Raw genomic sequence first — 17,928 nt, 5'->3', positions numbered from 1 at the left:
ACCTGTGTCAGCAGAGCAGTGGGGCTGCGTCCTGTGGAAGAGCGCAGAGCGAGCGGGCGGGCGGGCGCGTTCCCCAGGGTACTGCGACTCCACTGGCTCCCCCACGTGACGGCGCTGCTAGCGTGAGCGCGTCCCGCTGGCTGTCCCGGCAGTGCCCCGTGCTGCCTGGAAGGCTCCGTCCTGGGCAAAGCAGAGGCGCTCGAGGAGGCCGCGCTGGGGAGGGTGGCCCGGCCCGGGGCGCCTCGGTCATCGCGCGCAGGAGCCGCTTCCTTGGCTCGTTCCTTGGGCCCGCCCCCGCAAGGAGGGCAGGCTACAAGCACGGGCGTCCGGGGTCTCTGGTGGGTCCTTTGCCAGGGCAGGGCGCTGTAAATGTACATCTTCGCCTCCGGGTGCCGGATATTGCAGCAGCACTCAGACGACCAGCCGCGGTCAGGACTAGGCATCACACCAACCTAGCGAGAGCCGGCCCCTGCCCCAAAGAGCTGACGCTCTAGGCCAAACCGACTGAATTTGATCGACTGCCAGAAAGCCACAGAGTGAAGCACGGCGCAGTACGGACAAACCTTGTTAGGTTTGTGTCCTGCCTCTCTCATACCAGCTGACCTCTTACTGGGCTTAAAATCTGCCCCCTCCCCCATGTTGTGAGTATTATTGATGGGTTAAAGTCTCCCCAAAAATAGAGAGTGATGAAATATTTAATCGAGTCAGGTGATGGCAGCATGCTGGCTACACAAGAGTAGGGCTCCTGTATTTTGGACTAGTTTGAACATTTCACTTGCTTAGCAATACATGACAGTTCAAACAACTGAAACACTGTAACAGGTTTCAGAGTAACAGCCGTGTTAGTCTGTATTCGCAAAAAGAAAAGGAGTACTTGTGGCACCTTAGAGACTAACCAGTTTATTTGAGCATGACCTTTCGTGAGCTACAGCTCACTTCATCGGATGCATACTGATGAAGTGAGCTGTAGCTCACGAAAGCTCATGCTCAAATTGGTTAGTCTCTAAGGTGCCACAAGTACTCCTTTTCTTTTTGAAACACTGTAGGAAGCCAGTCTGATAGCCCAAGAAGTATAGCTCCTGGCATTCAGTGGCAGATGTTCTAGGTTCTTAATCCTGTGATAGATTTATCCCTTATGCAAGAACTGGTGAAATTCTAGGGCTGGTGTTGTGCGGTTTGTTGAGATTATCATAATGGTCTCTTCTGCCCTTAAAAAGATATGAAAAAAATAATATATCTTTCTAAATTATACAAGACACTACTCCAAGTATAGATAATTCCACCACTGGTTCTTCTTATACCAGCCCCCAACATGATACCTATTGACACATAAAAGTATTAGGATACCACTACTATGAATTATTAGCTTTTTTTTTTTAATTACAACTTTATTTTGAAACATTGCACATATCAGAGTTATTGAGAATTTCTTCTGAAGTGGAAAAAGTCACAAGCATTACTAATGGCTGACCAATTTACTTAAGCAGTTTAATTCACTGTCTAGGAATAGGAAGAACTTGAGAAAGCCACTATGGAACAACTTTTAAAAGAAAAGCACGCTAAATTAAAACAAACATTTTCCTAGCTCTGTGGAGACTCCCTACTTCAGTACTGATCCTAAAGCCTGGTCTATAGCAGAAAATTAGCTCAATTTAATGACATGGCTTAGGGGCATAGTTAAGCAGAACTAAAGCCATGTCTACGCTACAAAGTTAAATCAGCTTCATGTAAATTAGCTGTTACCACTCAAGAAAGAGATCTTGGAATCATTGTGGATAGTTCTCTGAAAACATCCACTCAATGTGAAGTGGCAGAAAAAAAAGCAAACAATGTTGGGAATTATAAAGAAAGGAATAGATAAGACAGAAAATATCATATTGCCTTTATATAAATTCATGGTATGCCCACATCTTGAATATTGCGTGCAGACGTGGTCACCCCATCTCAAAAAAGATATATTGGAATTGGAAAAGGTTCAGAAAAGGGCAACAAAAATTATTAGGGGTATTGAACGGCTGCTGTACAAGGGGAGATTAATAATATTGGGATTTTTCAGCTTGGAAAAGAGATGACTAAGGAGATATGATAGAGGTCTATAAAAGCATGACTGGTGTGGAGAAAGTAAATAAGGAAGTCTTATTTACTCCTTCCCATAACACAAGAACTAGGGGCCACCAAATGAAATTAATGGGCAGCAGGTTTAAAACAAAAGGAAGTATTTTTTCACACAACACACAGTCAGCCTGTGGAACTCCTTGCCAAAGGATGTTGTGAAGGCCAAGACTATAACAGGGTTCAAAAAAGAACTAGATAAATTCATGGAGGATAGGTCCATCAATGACTATTAGCCAGTATGGGCAGGGATGGTGTCCCTAGCCTCTGTTTGCCAGAAGCTGGGAATGGGTGACAGGGGATGGATCACTTGATGATTACCTGTTCTGTTCATTCCCTCTGGGGCACCTGGCATTGGCCACTGTTGGAAGACAGGATACCGGGCTAGATGGACCTTTGGTCTGACCTAGTATGGCCATTCTTATGTTCTTAATACTGGAGTGGTGTAGGAAAGCGTCCTACCGTGGTGAACAAAATAAGGCAGCCCTTCCCAGAAACCTGCAAAGGATTGTAGAGTACCTCCATGAAAGCTTCCTAGAGATATCCATGGCGAATTCCCCGGCCATCCCCATGCACATAAACAGTCTTTTTTTGGAGAGCACCCTCTGCGTAGCTGGAGTAGCCACTGATACCCACTACACCTACTTTTTTGTTCAGATTAAACATAAAAAATACCATGTAACCCTTACAGTTTGATTGGAAATGTGTACTCACCAGAGGGGCCTTCCCTGGCTTCATGCTCTGCTGCCAACTGGTCCTGTGAAGGGGTGGGGTCAGGGTTAAAAACAGTTTTTGGCTGTCAGGGAGAATGGATCCTCCACTTGCCTGCCTCACATTCTCCTCCTGTTTCTCAACAGTGTCCTCCTTGTTGTTGCTCAGGGTCACCTGGGGCTTCTGGGAGGTATCCACGGAGCATGTGGGGTAGTTGTGGGGTCGCTGTCAAGAATCGCATGCAACTCCTCATAAAAGCGGCTTGTTTGTGAGGCAGAACCAGAACGACTGTTTGCTTCGCTTGTCTTCTGGTACGCTTGCTGAAGTGCTTTTATTTTCATGGGGCAGTGCTGTGTGTCCCTGGTGTAGCCCTTCTCCTCCACGCAATCTTGGCATAGATGTCAGCGTTTCTTCTGCTGGATCGGAGCTCTGCCAGCACAGACTCTTCTCCACACAGCAATAAGATCCACCACCTCTGTACTCCGTGCTGGAGCGCATTTGTGGCCGTGAGTCTCCATGATCATCTGTGTTGGCAAGTTCTCCACACTGATCAAACAGGAAATGAAAATTCAAAAGCTCCTGGGGCTTTAACAGGGGAGCGGCTATTTCCTGTGTACCTGGCTGACATACTGTGGAGTTGAAAGTCCTCTTCATAGCGGTCACAGCAGAGACCTGGAGGCCAATTCATTTGAATTACACAGTGCAGTGTCTACACTATCCTCATGTCGACCCATGGATGTCGAATCAAGCGCTACGCCTCTCGTGGAGGTGAAGTATAGAAGGCAACTTTACAGGCCACTTAGGTCAGCGGAAGGGACCCAGTAGTGTAGACACATATATTATTAGATTGACTTAATGCGGTTTATGTCGACCTAAGTTGGTAGTGTAGACCAGGCCTAAGTCCCCAAGTAGACAGCAGTAGGGCAATGGAAGAATTCTGTCAACCTAGCTACTGCCTCTTGGAGAGGTGGCTTACCTACAACATGTAGGAGAATCCCTCCTGTTGGCATATGTAGTGTCTACACTGAAGAGCTGCAGTGGCACAACTGTGCCCTTGTAGCATTTTAAGTGTCAAGAAGCCCTAGGGAATACATACTAGCTTTACCAGCATAGCAAAAGATTTATTCTTTCCCCTCTTGACCAAAGACACAGATACCACATTGTTTCCAGAGCCTGAAGAGGCCCACCCAGCTCAGGACTTCAGCTCCCTGCCCTAATTCTCCCTCCCCATCTCCCATTAGTAATCAGAATTGGGGTCTTCCCTTTCCCAACATCGTCTCAGGCACTGCAGACAGGGTTCCAGGGCTGAGGGCCTTCCTCCTCACATTGGCATCCATGGAAGGTATAGAAAAGTAGACTTAAGGCAACCTCAGTAACTATAACCGTCCTTTTATTAAACCCACCCTCTTATGCATGCTCCATTTAAAAGGATAGGTACTTGCTAGACCCCAGGATCAGTCTATTCTGCAATTCCACAGCAGAATCCACTCCATCCTGCAGAATTGTGCTCCAGAATCCATTTTGTTGGTTTTATTTTAAATCAATGGCAATTGCTCTCATGATTGTAACTGTGACACTGAGCCAGAAAGGGTTAAACAACTTGCAGGCAAAATTACCCAAATTCTACCTCTAAAGACATATTAGGAAAGAAATAAACGATAACTAGGGCTATTCCTTATAAATAGCTAGCAAAGCCATGTTAGATAGACTGGAGCTTTGAAATGTAGACTTGTATTGTTAAGGAATTGGAAGAAGATAGTGATTGTAATAGTCGATGACTACCTATATCTTGTTAAAAGAAAAGGAGTACTTGTGGCACCTTAGAGACTAACCAATTTATTTGAGCATGAGCTTTCGTGAGCTACAGCTCACTGCATCGGATGCATACTGTGGAAACTGCAGAAGAATCTTGTTAGAGATTAAAAGTGTCACTAGATGGTTTCAGTCTGTCACTATGTTCTATTGACTCAAAGATCAAAGGGAAATATTAACATTTAAATGAATGGTGAATGTGGTAATATCAGTCTATTTCTCTTTGAAATATGTAATAAACTACCTGTAAATGACAGGTTTCAGAGTAGCAGCCATGTTAGTCTGTATTTGCAAAAAGAAAAGGAGGACTGGTGGCACCTTAGAGACTAACAAATTTATTTGAGCATAAGCTTTCGTGAGCTACAGCTCACTTCATCGGATGCATTCAGTGGAAAAAGTAGATTCCACTGAATGCATCCGATGAAGTGAGCTATAGCTCATGAAAGTTTATGCTCAAATAAATTTGTTAAGTCTCTAAGGTGCCGACAAGTACTCCTTTTCTTTTTACCTGTAAATGGTGGAAGATGGGCAGTTGCCTTATGCTAATCCATACAGCTAATTACTGGTGATGCTTAGGAAATAGGCCTACTTCAAAGCCACAATGCTTCACTTATTATTCAACTGCTGTCAAGAAGCTGCCAGAGAACTATAAAGAGAACTCTTGGGCCCTGATCCTGTTATCTCAGATCTGCTTAAGCTCCATCAAGGAAAGTTTGAGTCACAAGACTGAGGTCCCCAGCTACAGTCTGGGTCATCCTGATATTGGTCATAGGTTATAGTCCAGTGGAATTTATTCTGAAAGAACTTTTTGCAACTCTAAAGCTCACCATCTCTACTATGAAACTAAACTAAGAACTTTATTCATATCTGTATGTATAATGATTTTTTAACCTATACTCACTCTCTCCTTTTTTTAAATAAATTTTAGTTTAGTTAATAAGAATTGGCTGTAAGCGTGTATGTGGGTAAGAACTGAAATATTCATTGACCTGGTGGATAATGTGTCCGATCCTTTGGGATTGATAGAATTTTTTATATGATGAATAACATTTTCAGTAATCCTTATCGTATTTGACTTGGCTGCCTGGGTGGGAGCCCAAGGCTGGATTGTTTTAAGGGAATTGTGTTCTTGGCTTCTGGGTAACCAGTAAGGTGTTGTAGAAGCTGTTTTGTTGCTGGATTGGTTAATCTAATTATTAGAAATACTATAGTGCTGGAAAGAGCCAATTGCAGCTCCCGAGCCTCAGTCTGAGTATCACTGCTGTAAAGGGAGACAACTATTAGGGAACATAGGCTCCAAATTTTAGCTTTTTAAAAACAAAAATTATATCAGTGGAAATATTTTCATTGTATTTTAATACATTTGAATTAAAATATCTAGTTTTTAACTTCTTAAAATATTTATAAGACAAACACTACACCACTGTGCTAGCATGAAGAATCATACTGACTGTAAACAAAATCAGAAAGTGTCTACTCTAGTTTAATTTACTTTATGCATTTTATTCAGCTTGGCAAGTAGCATGGACCATGAAGGTATGTGTTTCTTATAATTCTGTATTAATGAATGCAGTCAGTTTAGATCACTTCCATCTGAATATATTTATCTATTATTATATTTTCCATTATCCATTTCCAATAATATTATCTATTATTATATTATATTATAACTGAAAGTTGTGGGGAACATAGTTGTTTGTCAGTTAACTCTGTATACACAACAGCACTTTCTCTCTTTCAGACAGCAAAAGGGAAGAGACAAAATGGATTGTAAAACTACACAGATTGACAAGTGAAGTATAACAGTATTTCTATCTATTTTGTAAGTGGACTAAATTTTAACTTGCTATCCTTTAATGATTATGGTACTTTGATATCTTTAAAGAACAGATTTGCTTAGCTATCTAGCTACTGTTAGAGTAACCTCAGTGTCCACCTTAAGAAAGATGTATGCTCACTGGAAGGTGTTAAGAAGTCCCTTTGGTGTGAGAGCCACCATGTCAGAGCATGTATAGGTGGTGCAATAGAATTGATTCAACCACTAACCCTAGTAGTAAAGAATAATAATCTTGCTGCTCCAGCATTATCTGTCTCATTCAGAAAGTGCAACTGTGTCCATCCAAGCAAACTAAACAGAGGATCAGTTTTTCATCTTACAATATATTGAAACAAATTGTAGGTGAAAAAGTAGCAAAAAAATCAATTTTAACATGCTTTATAAGTTTATGTTCCTGGTTGGCTGCATTGCCAATCATGAATGAAAATTAGGATTTCATTTCAAGAGTTACGTCAATAATTATACATACATTTGCTTAACCCTTTTCCATTAAGAAGTACATATTTTAAATCAATTTAAAATATATATACCTTTATCCTTACACAATGCAGTAATTTCATAAGCAATAACTTTTTAAACCAGTAAATAAGCAGTTAAGAGACAGAAGAGAGAGCAGTTTTTGTAAAATACATTTATTTCATAACATTCTCTCTTTTTTTACATGTGTTACTAATTAAAGTGTTTTTAAAAATTTTTCAAAGTCCTTTACTGAGGCCTTGGCAACCTCTGTACAAAACACCTCATCGGGCATGGATACTAGCTTGTCCAGAGAGATGTAGCTGGGCTGTGCTGGGTCATACTGTGCTCTTCCCAAAAATGTAAGAAACATATGTCTTTCTTTGACTCGTAATAGCTTTGAATTGAAAACCTAGGAAACAAAAGAAAAGGCTGAGTTTTATAAGCTTCAGGCTCTATAAGAACATCTAAAACTAAAAGTTTGGCAACTAAAGTAAAAGTTCTGAATAAAAATGAAAATTTTGCATCTTCCCCCCTCCATTTTTCTAAACCATTCCTCATTAAGCATATGAACCAGATCCTATACTACACTCTTTTTTTTTTTTTTTTTTTTTTTAAATAACACTGTTGGAATTAAACAAAGAATCAATAAGTGATGATAAATCTCTAGAAAGTAACTTCACACAGTGGATTCCATTTATTAGCAACTGCTTGGTTCCCAGCAAAAAGTTGTCATTATCTGGAATTTGCCAATAAGCAGAAGGTAAGTTTGCAGAGCTGCAGCCAGGGAAGAAAGCATTGGGACGTGCCTTCCCTGCCTGCAGCACTGCAAGCCTGTCTGCAGCTGGTGCATGCAGGATGCAGCCCAGAGAGCGCTTGGAGAGGTACCATGCCTCCCCATGGACCCCCAGTGCCTTCACTCCCCATGGAAAACCCCGGCATTTGGACTGCAGCCTTCCCTGCCCTACCCACAACCTCCCTTCCCCGTCCGCAGTGCCAGGACTCCTGCAGGGGCTTCCCCAGTGGGCAGGGATGCGAGCATCCCAGACGGCTAACTCCTATGAAGGCAGTGAGGCTGCCGCCAGGGAAGAAAGCTCTCTCATGTGCTAAGCCTGGGACTCCAGTGCCAGGTCAGGACGCACCCTGGAGAGTGCAGGGAGAGGTACCGCACTGCCCTAGGATTTCCTTCCCTGGCTGCAGCACTGCAAACGTGCCTGTGGATGGGGCCCTTACTCCAATCAATAAAAAAAAGTAAGCAGCATGCCTATTACCAATATCCAAATCCCATTAATATTAAAGGTAATGGGATGGAATCAGCTCCCATTAACCGAAAATTATTAACATCGGTTTGCTGTTAAGCAGCATCCCCTTTATATGCTAACCCATAAATCAATGGTACTCTCTAACCTGAAATACTGTGTTCAGTTCTAGTCAGTCACCTTATTTCAAAAAAGGATATAGCACAAATGGGGGTTCAGAGATAAGCAACAAGAATGATTGGAGGCAAACAGAAGCTTCCACATGAAAAGAGATTCAGACTAGGACTGTATTTTAGAAAACAGACAAATAAGAGGGGATGAGGACATGATACAGTACAAAATAATGAATGGTAGAGTGGTGGTATATTCACCGTTCATAATGCAGAACCAACAGAATATGTGATGAAACTGATAAAAGGAAGTTTATATCATACAGTACACAATTAGCTTGTGGAACTCATTTTCACAAAATAACACTGAGGCCAAGCGGTCGATAGGATTCAAATAGGGATTGGGCATTTATATGGATAAGGTATCCAGAGATATAGCAGTATGGATTAAAACAAACTCAAGAGTTTTGAGAGGAATATAATTTCTCATGCTTCAGAGCATCACTCAACTTCTTTAAGGGGAGTTAAGAAGAATCTTTACCTGGGGGCAGATTATCCAGAACTGCTGACTGCAGGGCTTCTTCCACTTTCCTCTGAAGAGGCTGATATTGGTATGGTATTCTGACTCTGGCCACTCTTGGAGACAGGATACTGGACTAGATGGACCACTAGTCTGTTCTGGTATGGCAGTGCCTATGTTCCTGCCCCCAAAAAGCTTAACATCTAAATATGACATGGCAATAAGTGAGGATCAGAAACAGACAATAAGGGAATAAGATGGAAGAGTGTGACAATTAAGACTATTTTAATGGTTATGTTAATAAAATTGTCATCTTTTCTCCCCTCACTTCTTGTAAACAAGATGGCAGAATAGAGGGCAGAATTTTTTAGGAGAAATTTGAATGAGGCAAGGGAGGTGGCTTGGTGAAAGATTTGGGGAGGTTGTTCTCAGCTTAAGGGGTAGCATGAAAGAAGGAAAGATGATGTGTCTGAGAGGAGAACACGATGCATCAAAGCTGATGATATTGGCAGAGTGAAGAGGGCAGAGAAGACACACAGAAACCAGGTCAGAGATGTATCTTCTTCTTTCATATGGCACTGCAATGCTTTTTTATTATTGGATAAGTGAGGACATCAGTCTTCTGTTTGCATAGTAGCTTGGTCAGGTAATCACATTTTGCCAAAGAGAGGCCCATACACCGCTGCTGGCAGAGGGGATCCACTGAACTCAGCCGCTGCGGGTGGCAAGAGGGACCCCTGGAGCTCGTGGCTGCTGCGGGCGGCAGGGGGGACCCCGGCAGCTCCCAACTGCAGCAGGGGGGACCCTGGAGCTCCCAGGACCCTCCACCCCCCGGTTACCCATTTTGTCATGGGTATTTTTAGTAAAAGTCAAGGACAGGTCACAGGCTTCCATGAATTTTTCATTATTGTCCGTGACTTTTACTAAAAATATCCGTGACAAAAACTTAGCCTTAGTTATAATCCTAAGTAGCAGAGAGGATGGTGGCATCAATTGTTGTGGAAAAGAGGTAGGTGAGAGGGCTTGGTAAGGAAGTTTGTGTGTTCGGTTTTGCATGAGGCTTGAAATGGTGATGATCCATTATCTAAAATGAGATGTTAGAGAGACAAAGATTAGACTCAGCTGCTGGAGACAGCTTATATTTGTGAATGTGGATAAAGGCAATAGTTAATAGTGAGTGCATGGGCCCCACCAAGGATAGAGCACAGGCAGAAAAGCTGATGGGTCAAAGAACTGAGCTTTCAGGGACCCACAACAGACAAAAAGCCTTCTAAATGTATACAGAAAGAATAGCTAAACATGTAGTTAGGAGGAGAACCAAGAGGGATGGAGTCATGAACCTAAGGGATGACGTGAATAGTACTAAAGGCAGGAAGATGAATATGGAGATAGACACCAAGGCCACTGGACTTCGTGTTAGAGCAGTGGTTCTCAAGCTTTTATACTGGTGACCCTTTCCACATAGCAAGCCTCTGAGTGTGACCCCCCCTTATAAATTAAAAACACTTTTTTACATTTAACACTATTATAAATGCTGGAGGTGAAGCGTGGTTTGGGAGTCGAGGCTGACAGCTCGTGACCCCCATGTAATAATCTCATGACCCCCTGAGGGGTCACGACCCCCAGTTTGAGAACCCCTGTGTTAGAGAATGCTGACAGGGAAGGCTGGAGATACAAGCAGTGATGGGAGATCACATGAGATTTTTTCATTTTTCCTTGGGGAAAAAACTATCAAGATCCTGGATGGAGAGACAGAAGAGTCCTCCCCAACAATCTGTTAGCTGACCTTTTTGTTTGGTCTTGACTTCTTAAGATTAGCCATCCCATGGCTTTTAACTTCAAGATTTAGAATGTTAGACTCAGTGTCATGGCTACAATCATTTCATTCCTTCTGAAACTGCCCCTTGCAGTTTTAAATTGCACATGGTTTTCTTGTAAAAAGTTGCCATGTTCCACTCAGAGGTGACTTCATTTCAGCAGTGGGTAAAGTAAACCCAAAATATACTGTTTATTTTTAGGATGATAGTAAATGTAAGGTCTAAAATCATTTAAACAAGGCAGTAGAAAAAAAGTTAATCATCAGAACTCAACTATTTGTGCAATACACCTCAGTGAAGATTTTAAGAAGTCTAAGAACATAAGAAGGGCCATACTGGGTCAGATCAAAGGCCCATCCAGCCCAGTATCCTGTCTACCGACAGTGGCTAATGCCAGGTGCCCCAGAGGGAGCAAACCTAACAGGTAAAGATCAGTTATCTCTCTCCTGCCATCCATCTCCATCCTCTGACAAACAGAGGTTAGGGACACCATTCCTTACCCATCCTGGCTAATAGCTATTAATGGACTTAGCCACCATTAATTTATCCTGTTCTCTTTTAAACCCTGTTATAGTCCTAGCCTTCACAACCTCCTCAGGCAAGGAGTTCCACAGGTTGACTATGCGCTGTGTGAAGAAGAATTTCCTTTTATTTGTTTTAAACCTGCTGCCCATTAATTTCATTTGGTGGCCCCTACTTCGTATATTATGGGAACAAGTAAATAACTTTTCCTTATTCACTTTGTCCACACCACGCATAATTTTATATACCTCTATCATATCCACCCCTTAGTCTCCTCTTTTCCAAGCTGAAAAGTCCTAGCCTCTTTAATCTGTCCTCATATGGGACCCGTTCCAAACCCCTAATCATTTTAGTTGCCCTTTTCTGAACCTTTTCTAATGCCAGTATATCTTTTTTGAGATGAGGGGACCACATCTGTATGCAGTATTCAAGATGTGGGCGTACCATGGATTTATATAAGGGCAATAAGATATTCTCCATCTTATTCTCTATCCCTTTTTGAATGATTCCTAACATCCCGTTTGCTTTTTTGACTGCTGCTGCACACTGCGTGGACGTCTTCAGAGAACTATCCATGATGACTCCAAGATCTTTCTCCTGATTTGTTGTAGCTAAATTAGCCCCCATCTTATTGTATGTATAATTGGGGTTATTTTTTCCAATGTGCATTACTTCACATTTATCCCCATTCAATTTCATTTGCCATTTTGTTGCCCGATCACTTAGTTTTGTGAGATCTTTTTGAAGTTTTTCACAGTCTGCTTTGGTCTTAACTATCTTGAGCAGTTTGTATCATCTGCAAACTTTGCCAACTCACTGTTTACTCCTTTCTCCAGATCATTTATGAATAAGTTGAATAGGATTGGTCCTAGGACTGACCGTTGGGGAACACCACTAGTTACGAATCTCCATTCTGAAAATTTACCATTTATTCCTACCCTTTGTTTCCTGTCTTTTAACCAGTTCTCAGTCCATGAAAGGATCTTCCCTCTTATCCTATGACAACTTAATTTACGTAAGAGCCTTTGGTGAGGGACCTTGTCAAAGGCTTTTTGGAAATCTAAGTATGAATCCCCCTTGTCCACATGTTTGTTGACCGCTTCAAAGAACTCTTGATTAGTAAGACATGATTTCCCTTTACAGAAACCATGTTGACTTTTGCCTAACAATTTACGTTCTTCTATGCGTCTGACAATTTTATTCTTTACTACTGTTTCAACTAATTTGCTCAGTACTGACATTAGACTTACTGGTCTGTAATTGCCAGGATCACCTCTAGAGCCTTAAATATTGGCGTTACATTAGCTATCTTCCAGTCATTGGGTTCAGAAACGGATTTAAAGAACAGGTTACAAACCATACTTAATAGTTCCGCAATTTCACATTTGAGTTCTTTCAGAACTCTTGGGTGAATGCCATCTGGTCCCAGTGACTTGTTACTGTTAAGTTTCTCAATTAATTCCAAACCCTCCCCTAGTGACACTTCAAACTGTGACAATTCCTCAGATTTGTCACCTACAAAAGGTTTGAGAATCTCCCTAACATCCTCAGTCATGAAGACTGAAGCAAAGAATTCATTTAGTTTCTCTGCAATCACTTTATCGTCTTTAAGTGCTCCTTTTGTATCTTGATCGTCCAGGGGCTCCACAGGTTGTTTAGCAGGCTTCCTGCTTCTGATGTACTTAAACATTTTGTTATTACCTTTTGAGTTTTTGGCTAGCTGTTCTTCAAACTCCTTTTTGGCTTTTCTTATTACATTTTTACACTTAAGTTGGCAGTGTTTATGCTCCTTTCTATTTACCTCACTAGGGTTTGACTTCCACTTTTTAAAAGATGCCTTTTTATCTCTCACTGCTTCTTTTACATGGTTGTTAAGCCACGGTGGCTCTTTTTTAGTTCTTTTACTGTGTTTTTTAATTTGGAGTTTTAAGTTGAGCCTCTAAAAAGTGTCCATGCAGCTTGCAGGGATTTCACTCTAGTCACTGTACCTTTTAATTTCTGTTTAACTAACCTCCTTATTTTTGCATAGTTCCCCTTTCTGAAATTAAATGCCACAGTGTTGGGCTGTTGAGGTGTTCTTCCAACCACAGGAATGTTATATGTTATTATATTAGGGTCACTATTTCCAAGCGGTCCTGTTATAGTTACCTCTTTGACCAGATCTTGCGCTCCACTCAGGACTAAATCAAGAGTTGCCTCTCCCCTTGTGGGTTCCTGTATCAGCTGCTCCAAGAAGCAGTCATTTAAAGTATTGAGAAATTTTGTCTCTACATTTCGTCCTGAGGTGACATGTACCCAGTCAATATGGGATAATTGAAATCCCCCACTATTATTGAGTTCTTTATTTTGATAGCCTCTCTAATCTCCCTTAGCATTTCATCGTCACTATCACTGTCCTGGTCAGGTGGTCGATAATAGATCCCTACTTTTATATTCTTATTAGAGCATGGAATTACTATCCACAGAGTTTCTGTGGAACATGAGGATTCATTTAAGATTTTTATTTCATTGGATTCTACATTTTCTTTCACATATAGTGCCACGCCTCCCCCGGCACAACCTGTTCTGTCCTTCTGATATATTTTGTACCCCAGAATGATTGTGTCCCATTGATTGTCCTCACTCCAACAGGTTTGTGATGCCTATTATATCAATATCCTCCTTTAACACGAGGCACTCTAGTTCACCCTTATTATTATTTAGACTTCTAGCATTTGTGTACAAGCACTTTAAAAACTTGTCACTGTGTATTTGTCTGCCCTTTTATGAAGTGTCAGATTCTTTTTTATGTGAATGTACTAAGAAGTACACTGATGTGTAAAGACATTTTGTTGCTTGCCATATATATTCTAAAGGCAATATATGAAATTACATTCAAGCTATTTAATGATATTAAACTTCTGCCAGCTAAAATACTTAACTTAGAAACAGCGTAAATCTGAAAGAAGTCATTGCGAGAACTGCATTTTTAGAACTAGTTAAATACCTGATGAAGAAAGTTTGGATTTTTTGGATTAGATTTTCCAATAATTTAGAATGAACTTTCTCCAGTGTCCTTCCTATTTCCCCCCTCAACTGACATGAAAACCTTAGGTCCAGTGGTACTCAGCCCTCAGTGGTTCAGGAGTCAAATTAGCAATCAACATTACCCAAAAGAGCCACAGTAGTGTGAATTCATTGTTTCATTTACTATTTTTATAGGTATATATTATTCTCACAGCAAATTACCAAGTATTCTACAATTGGTTAATAATATAGTAAAAGCATCCTGATTGGTTAATAATTAAATCAGTGTTTTAGTATCATGTGCTGCAAAGAGCCGCAGGGGAGACATTAAAGAACCACTTGCAGCTCCCGAGCATCAGTGTGAGTATCTGAGGTGCAGATGATGAAGGCTCCAACAACAGTGTTCGATGTAGCAGGCACTTATCTATATTGTAAATCAGCCAGTAGAGATCACCACTGCCATAACCATAGAAAACAAGATTATTATGTTCACTGGACCAAGGAAGAAAAAAAGTACTAAATGAGCTCCCAAATTTAAATCTTTAGCACAGCTACCTGTTGCTCCAGTGAACTAGTCATGAGTGAATTACTGATAAAAATTGTTCTAATTTAAGCCAAGCCCCAAACTACTTTTTGCTGCCAGAGATCACTTGAAGAATCCATGTGGATTTTGGCGATTGTGTAATTTTGCCCTCAGTGCTGGCCCAGTGAAGGAAATCAAACTCCTTGTTTTGACGGCAATTACACTTTAACCCACAATTCTTAAATCTCTTACTTGAGGGAAGTTAGTAAGGATGTGGTGGGGAATGCCCATTACATTGTGCAGGTAGTCAAAAGTCTCTGTAAGCTTCTTTTTGTTTGCAGTTAAAATCTTGGGGATTTTAGATACAATATGCTGAATTTCATTACGCCGAAAACCAAGTTCAACCTGGCACACCTGAAAAAAGAAATAATAAATCAGGTACGATAATTTGATTTTTAACAACACATCACTGAAACCGATTATATTTTTTTTAAAATAAGTTATCCATACTACTAAGATATTCCAATCACTGATCATCTAGCTGTGGGTCTCTAAACGATAGCTTCCACCATGTTCAGACTGTAAACTGCTTTGGGACAAAAACTGAGTTGCTTTATGTTATAGACCACCATGAACACTGATGGTGTTCAACAAACAAGGATATAAACATACGTGATCTGGTAGGTTGCTGAATAAGAAAACTTTTGCACTTTCATACTACAGCACAATCAAACTGAGGATCTCAAAGCACTTTACAAACATAAATAAGTTTAATCTTAACTCATGTCAGGTAGGAGAGTTATCCCCATTTCACAGATGAGGAAACTAAGCACAGAGATCAAAAGATTTGCCCAAGGTCACACAATAAGTCTGTTGTAGAGCCAAGTGAACATACCAAGTGATTTAACTGTATTCATACTTACATTCTCAGGGGTTTTTAAATTGTATTAACTATGTCTGCCATCCCAGGCCTATGACCCACAATTTCATTAACAGGCATCCTTTTATGCCTCCACTTCCATCCGGATTAGTAGTTGATGACACAAGGGACAACAAACCAAAGGAAATACAAGAAACAATATTTCTTCTGATAGCCTGAGAAGGTTATTGGTTGGGTGATAAGAGGTGAATGAAAATAGAGGGAAATGGTCAGACTTACCTCCAGAAATACTATCCCTGCACAATATAACTACCTCCACTTGCCCAGAAGCAGAATTCCCAAGGCCGGGTCTACCCTACAGACTTATATTGGTATAACTACATTGCTCAGATGAATGGATTTTTTTGTTTATCCACACTCTGAGCAATGTAGTTATACCAACCTCTCTTTCATATTCTTAGATGGAGATTATCTGGGCCCCCTGATTTAGTCCCAATAAACTGTTTGTGTTTGACTTCCACCTCAGATGCAGTAATTTCTACATCCATATCCTCGTTTCCATTAGCCACCCTGCCACTGCCTCTAAGATCTTCATTAGCCTTATTAAAAACAAAGGCAAAGTATTTGATTTGGTGTTGGGCCATGCCTAGATTATTTTTAATCCCTCCCCACCCCAGTGTTTAGCAGTCCCACTTTTTTCCTTTTAATTTTATTTATATGGCTATAAAACCTTTTATTATTGGTTAGAATTCCCTTTGGAAGGTCCAACTCTGCTTGGTTTTTGGCAGTTCTCACTTTATCCCTACACTTTCTGGCCTCCAAGAGGTAGCTTTCCTTGCTGATCCATCCCATCTTCCATTCCTTGTAGGCTTTCTGCTTTCTTTTAATCACCTGTTTGAGATGCTTGCTCATGCAAGTTGGCCTGCAACCCTTCCCTATGAATATTTGCCCCTTGCTTGAGATGCAGGCTTCACATAGTTTCTGCAACTTTGACGTAAAGTAATTCCAAGCCTCCTCCACATTCAGATCCTGGAGACCTTTGGTGCAGTCCACTTCACGAACTAATTCCCTTAATTTTTTAATGTTAGCCCTTCTGAAATAAAGGACCCTAGTTACAGGATATGTTTGTTTATCCTTCTATTTAGTTTCAACTGAATTAACTCATGATCACTAGAACCAAGGTTGTCTCCTACAATCAGATCTTCTAGGAGGTCCTCACTACTCACCAATACCAAATCTAAAATGGCATCACCTCTTGTTGGTTCAGAGAGTATTTTGTGAAGAAATCTGTCAGCTATCACATTCAGGAAAATCTGGATCCTACTATTGTTAGTAGGACTTGTCCTCCAATCTATATTTGGAAAGTTAAAGTCTCCCATAATCACACAATTCCCAGTAGTATTTATTTCATTAAAAACATTCAAGAGGTCTCTACCATATCCAAATTGGATCCTGGGGCTCAGTAGCATACCCCAAGCACAAGCCCAGGGGGATCCTCTAGTAGCTTTTTTCCCAAAAGTGATTTTCGCACTAACAGACTCTGGGTATGTCTATACTTGCAGAGTTTTTGCGCTGTAAGTTTCACCGGTAATAGGGAACCAGTGAAAGTAAAGTACTGGTTTGAGTACTCATTTAATTCTTCAGGTGTCAAAGTGTGTTTACATTAGCGACAGCAGTGCTCTAGGGCACCTATCCCACAGTGCAGCTCTCTCCAGTTTGACATGGGTCTTGTTGGAAAGGGGGGGGATGATCGCGGGGCATCCTGGGTCCCTGCACAGCCTCCTCTCCCCGAACACTGATAAGCTCCAGTAGCTCAGCATTGCTCCAAGCAGGGGATCACTTGCTCTGTGGACCAGGCATTGTCACCTGGCCAGATAAGTGTGCACTTGCCAAGAAAACAGGAAGGGGAGTTTCAAAGTTCCCAGGGCTTTACTGGGGGAGGGATGGATGTCTGTTTACCTGGCATCAGAGCAGCAGAGCTGCTGGCCAGAGTGGTCACCTAGGCACTGAGAGATCTCCTCCAGGGACGAACTTGTCTTCACTTGCACATCACCGCAGAAGCATCACTGGTAAGAGCTGTACGCCTCTCGTGGAGGTGGTTTTCTTTTTGTGGTGAAACTTTGGAGTTTCACTGCAAAAAGTCATTAGCAAGTGTCGACGCTCCCATGGGGAGCAAAAAAGGGACTTTTTCCCGCTTTAAATGGCAAGGGTAGACATGCCCTCTTTCTTATCCATTCCCTCACTTCTAATTTCTTTACAGTAAATCTCATTAATATACAATGCTACTCCACCATCTTTGTCTTTATTTCTCTTTCCTGAACAAGCACATACCCTTCAATACCAGTACTCCAGTCATGACAACT

General features: G+C 41.3%; 1 protein-coding gene and 1 long non-coding RNA gene across 7 annotated transcripts in view; one reads left to right on the top strand and one right to left on the bottom strand.

The window, feature by feature from the left end:
- LOC119565564 lies at nucleotides 1–7,276 on the top strand. Its single transcript, XR_006288425.1, has 2 exons — nucleotides 1–641; nucleotides 6,377–7,276. It is a non-coding gene; the product is annotated as an uncharacterized LOC119565564 (long non-coding RNA).
- The window catches only part of MTERF3 (mitochondrial transcription termination factor 3), a 35,321-nt gene continuing 24,168 nt past the window's right edge, over nucleotides 6,776–17,928 (bottom strand). For all 6 annotated transcript variants that reach the window (XM_037892241.1, XM_037892242.2, XM_043539324.1 and 3 more), the window contains 2 exons: nucleotides 14,938–15,099; nucleotides 6,776–7,340 (listed from right to left, as the gene is read on the bottom strand). In XM_037892241.1, coding sequence (XP_037748169.1) covers nucleotides 7,146–7,340; nucleotides 14,938–15,099 — 357 coding nt within the window. In that variant the 3' untranslated portion in view covers nucleotides 6,776–7,145. The remainder of the gene's footprint in view (nucleotides 7,341–14,937; nucleotides 15,100–17,928) is intronic.

This window comes from Chelonia mydas, chromosome 2 (genome assembly GCF_015237465.2).
Source record: "Chelonia mydas isolate rCheMyd1 chromosome 2, rCheMyd1.pri.v2, whole genome shotgun sequence".
NCBI classification, from domain to species: Eukaryota; Metazoa; Chordata; order Testudines; family Cheloniidae; genus Chelonia; species Chelonia mydas.
Note: the sequence above shows the minus strand (reverse complement) of the source record. Positions and strands in the feature narration are given on the sequence as shown.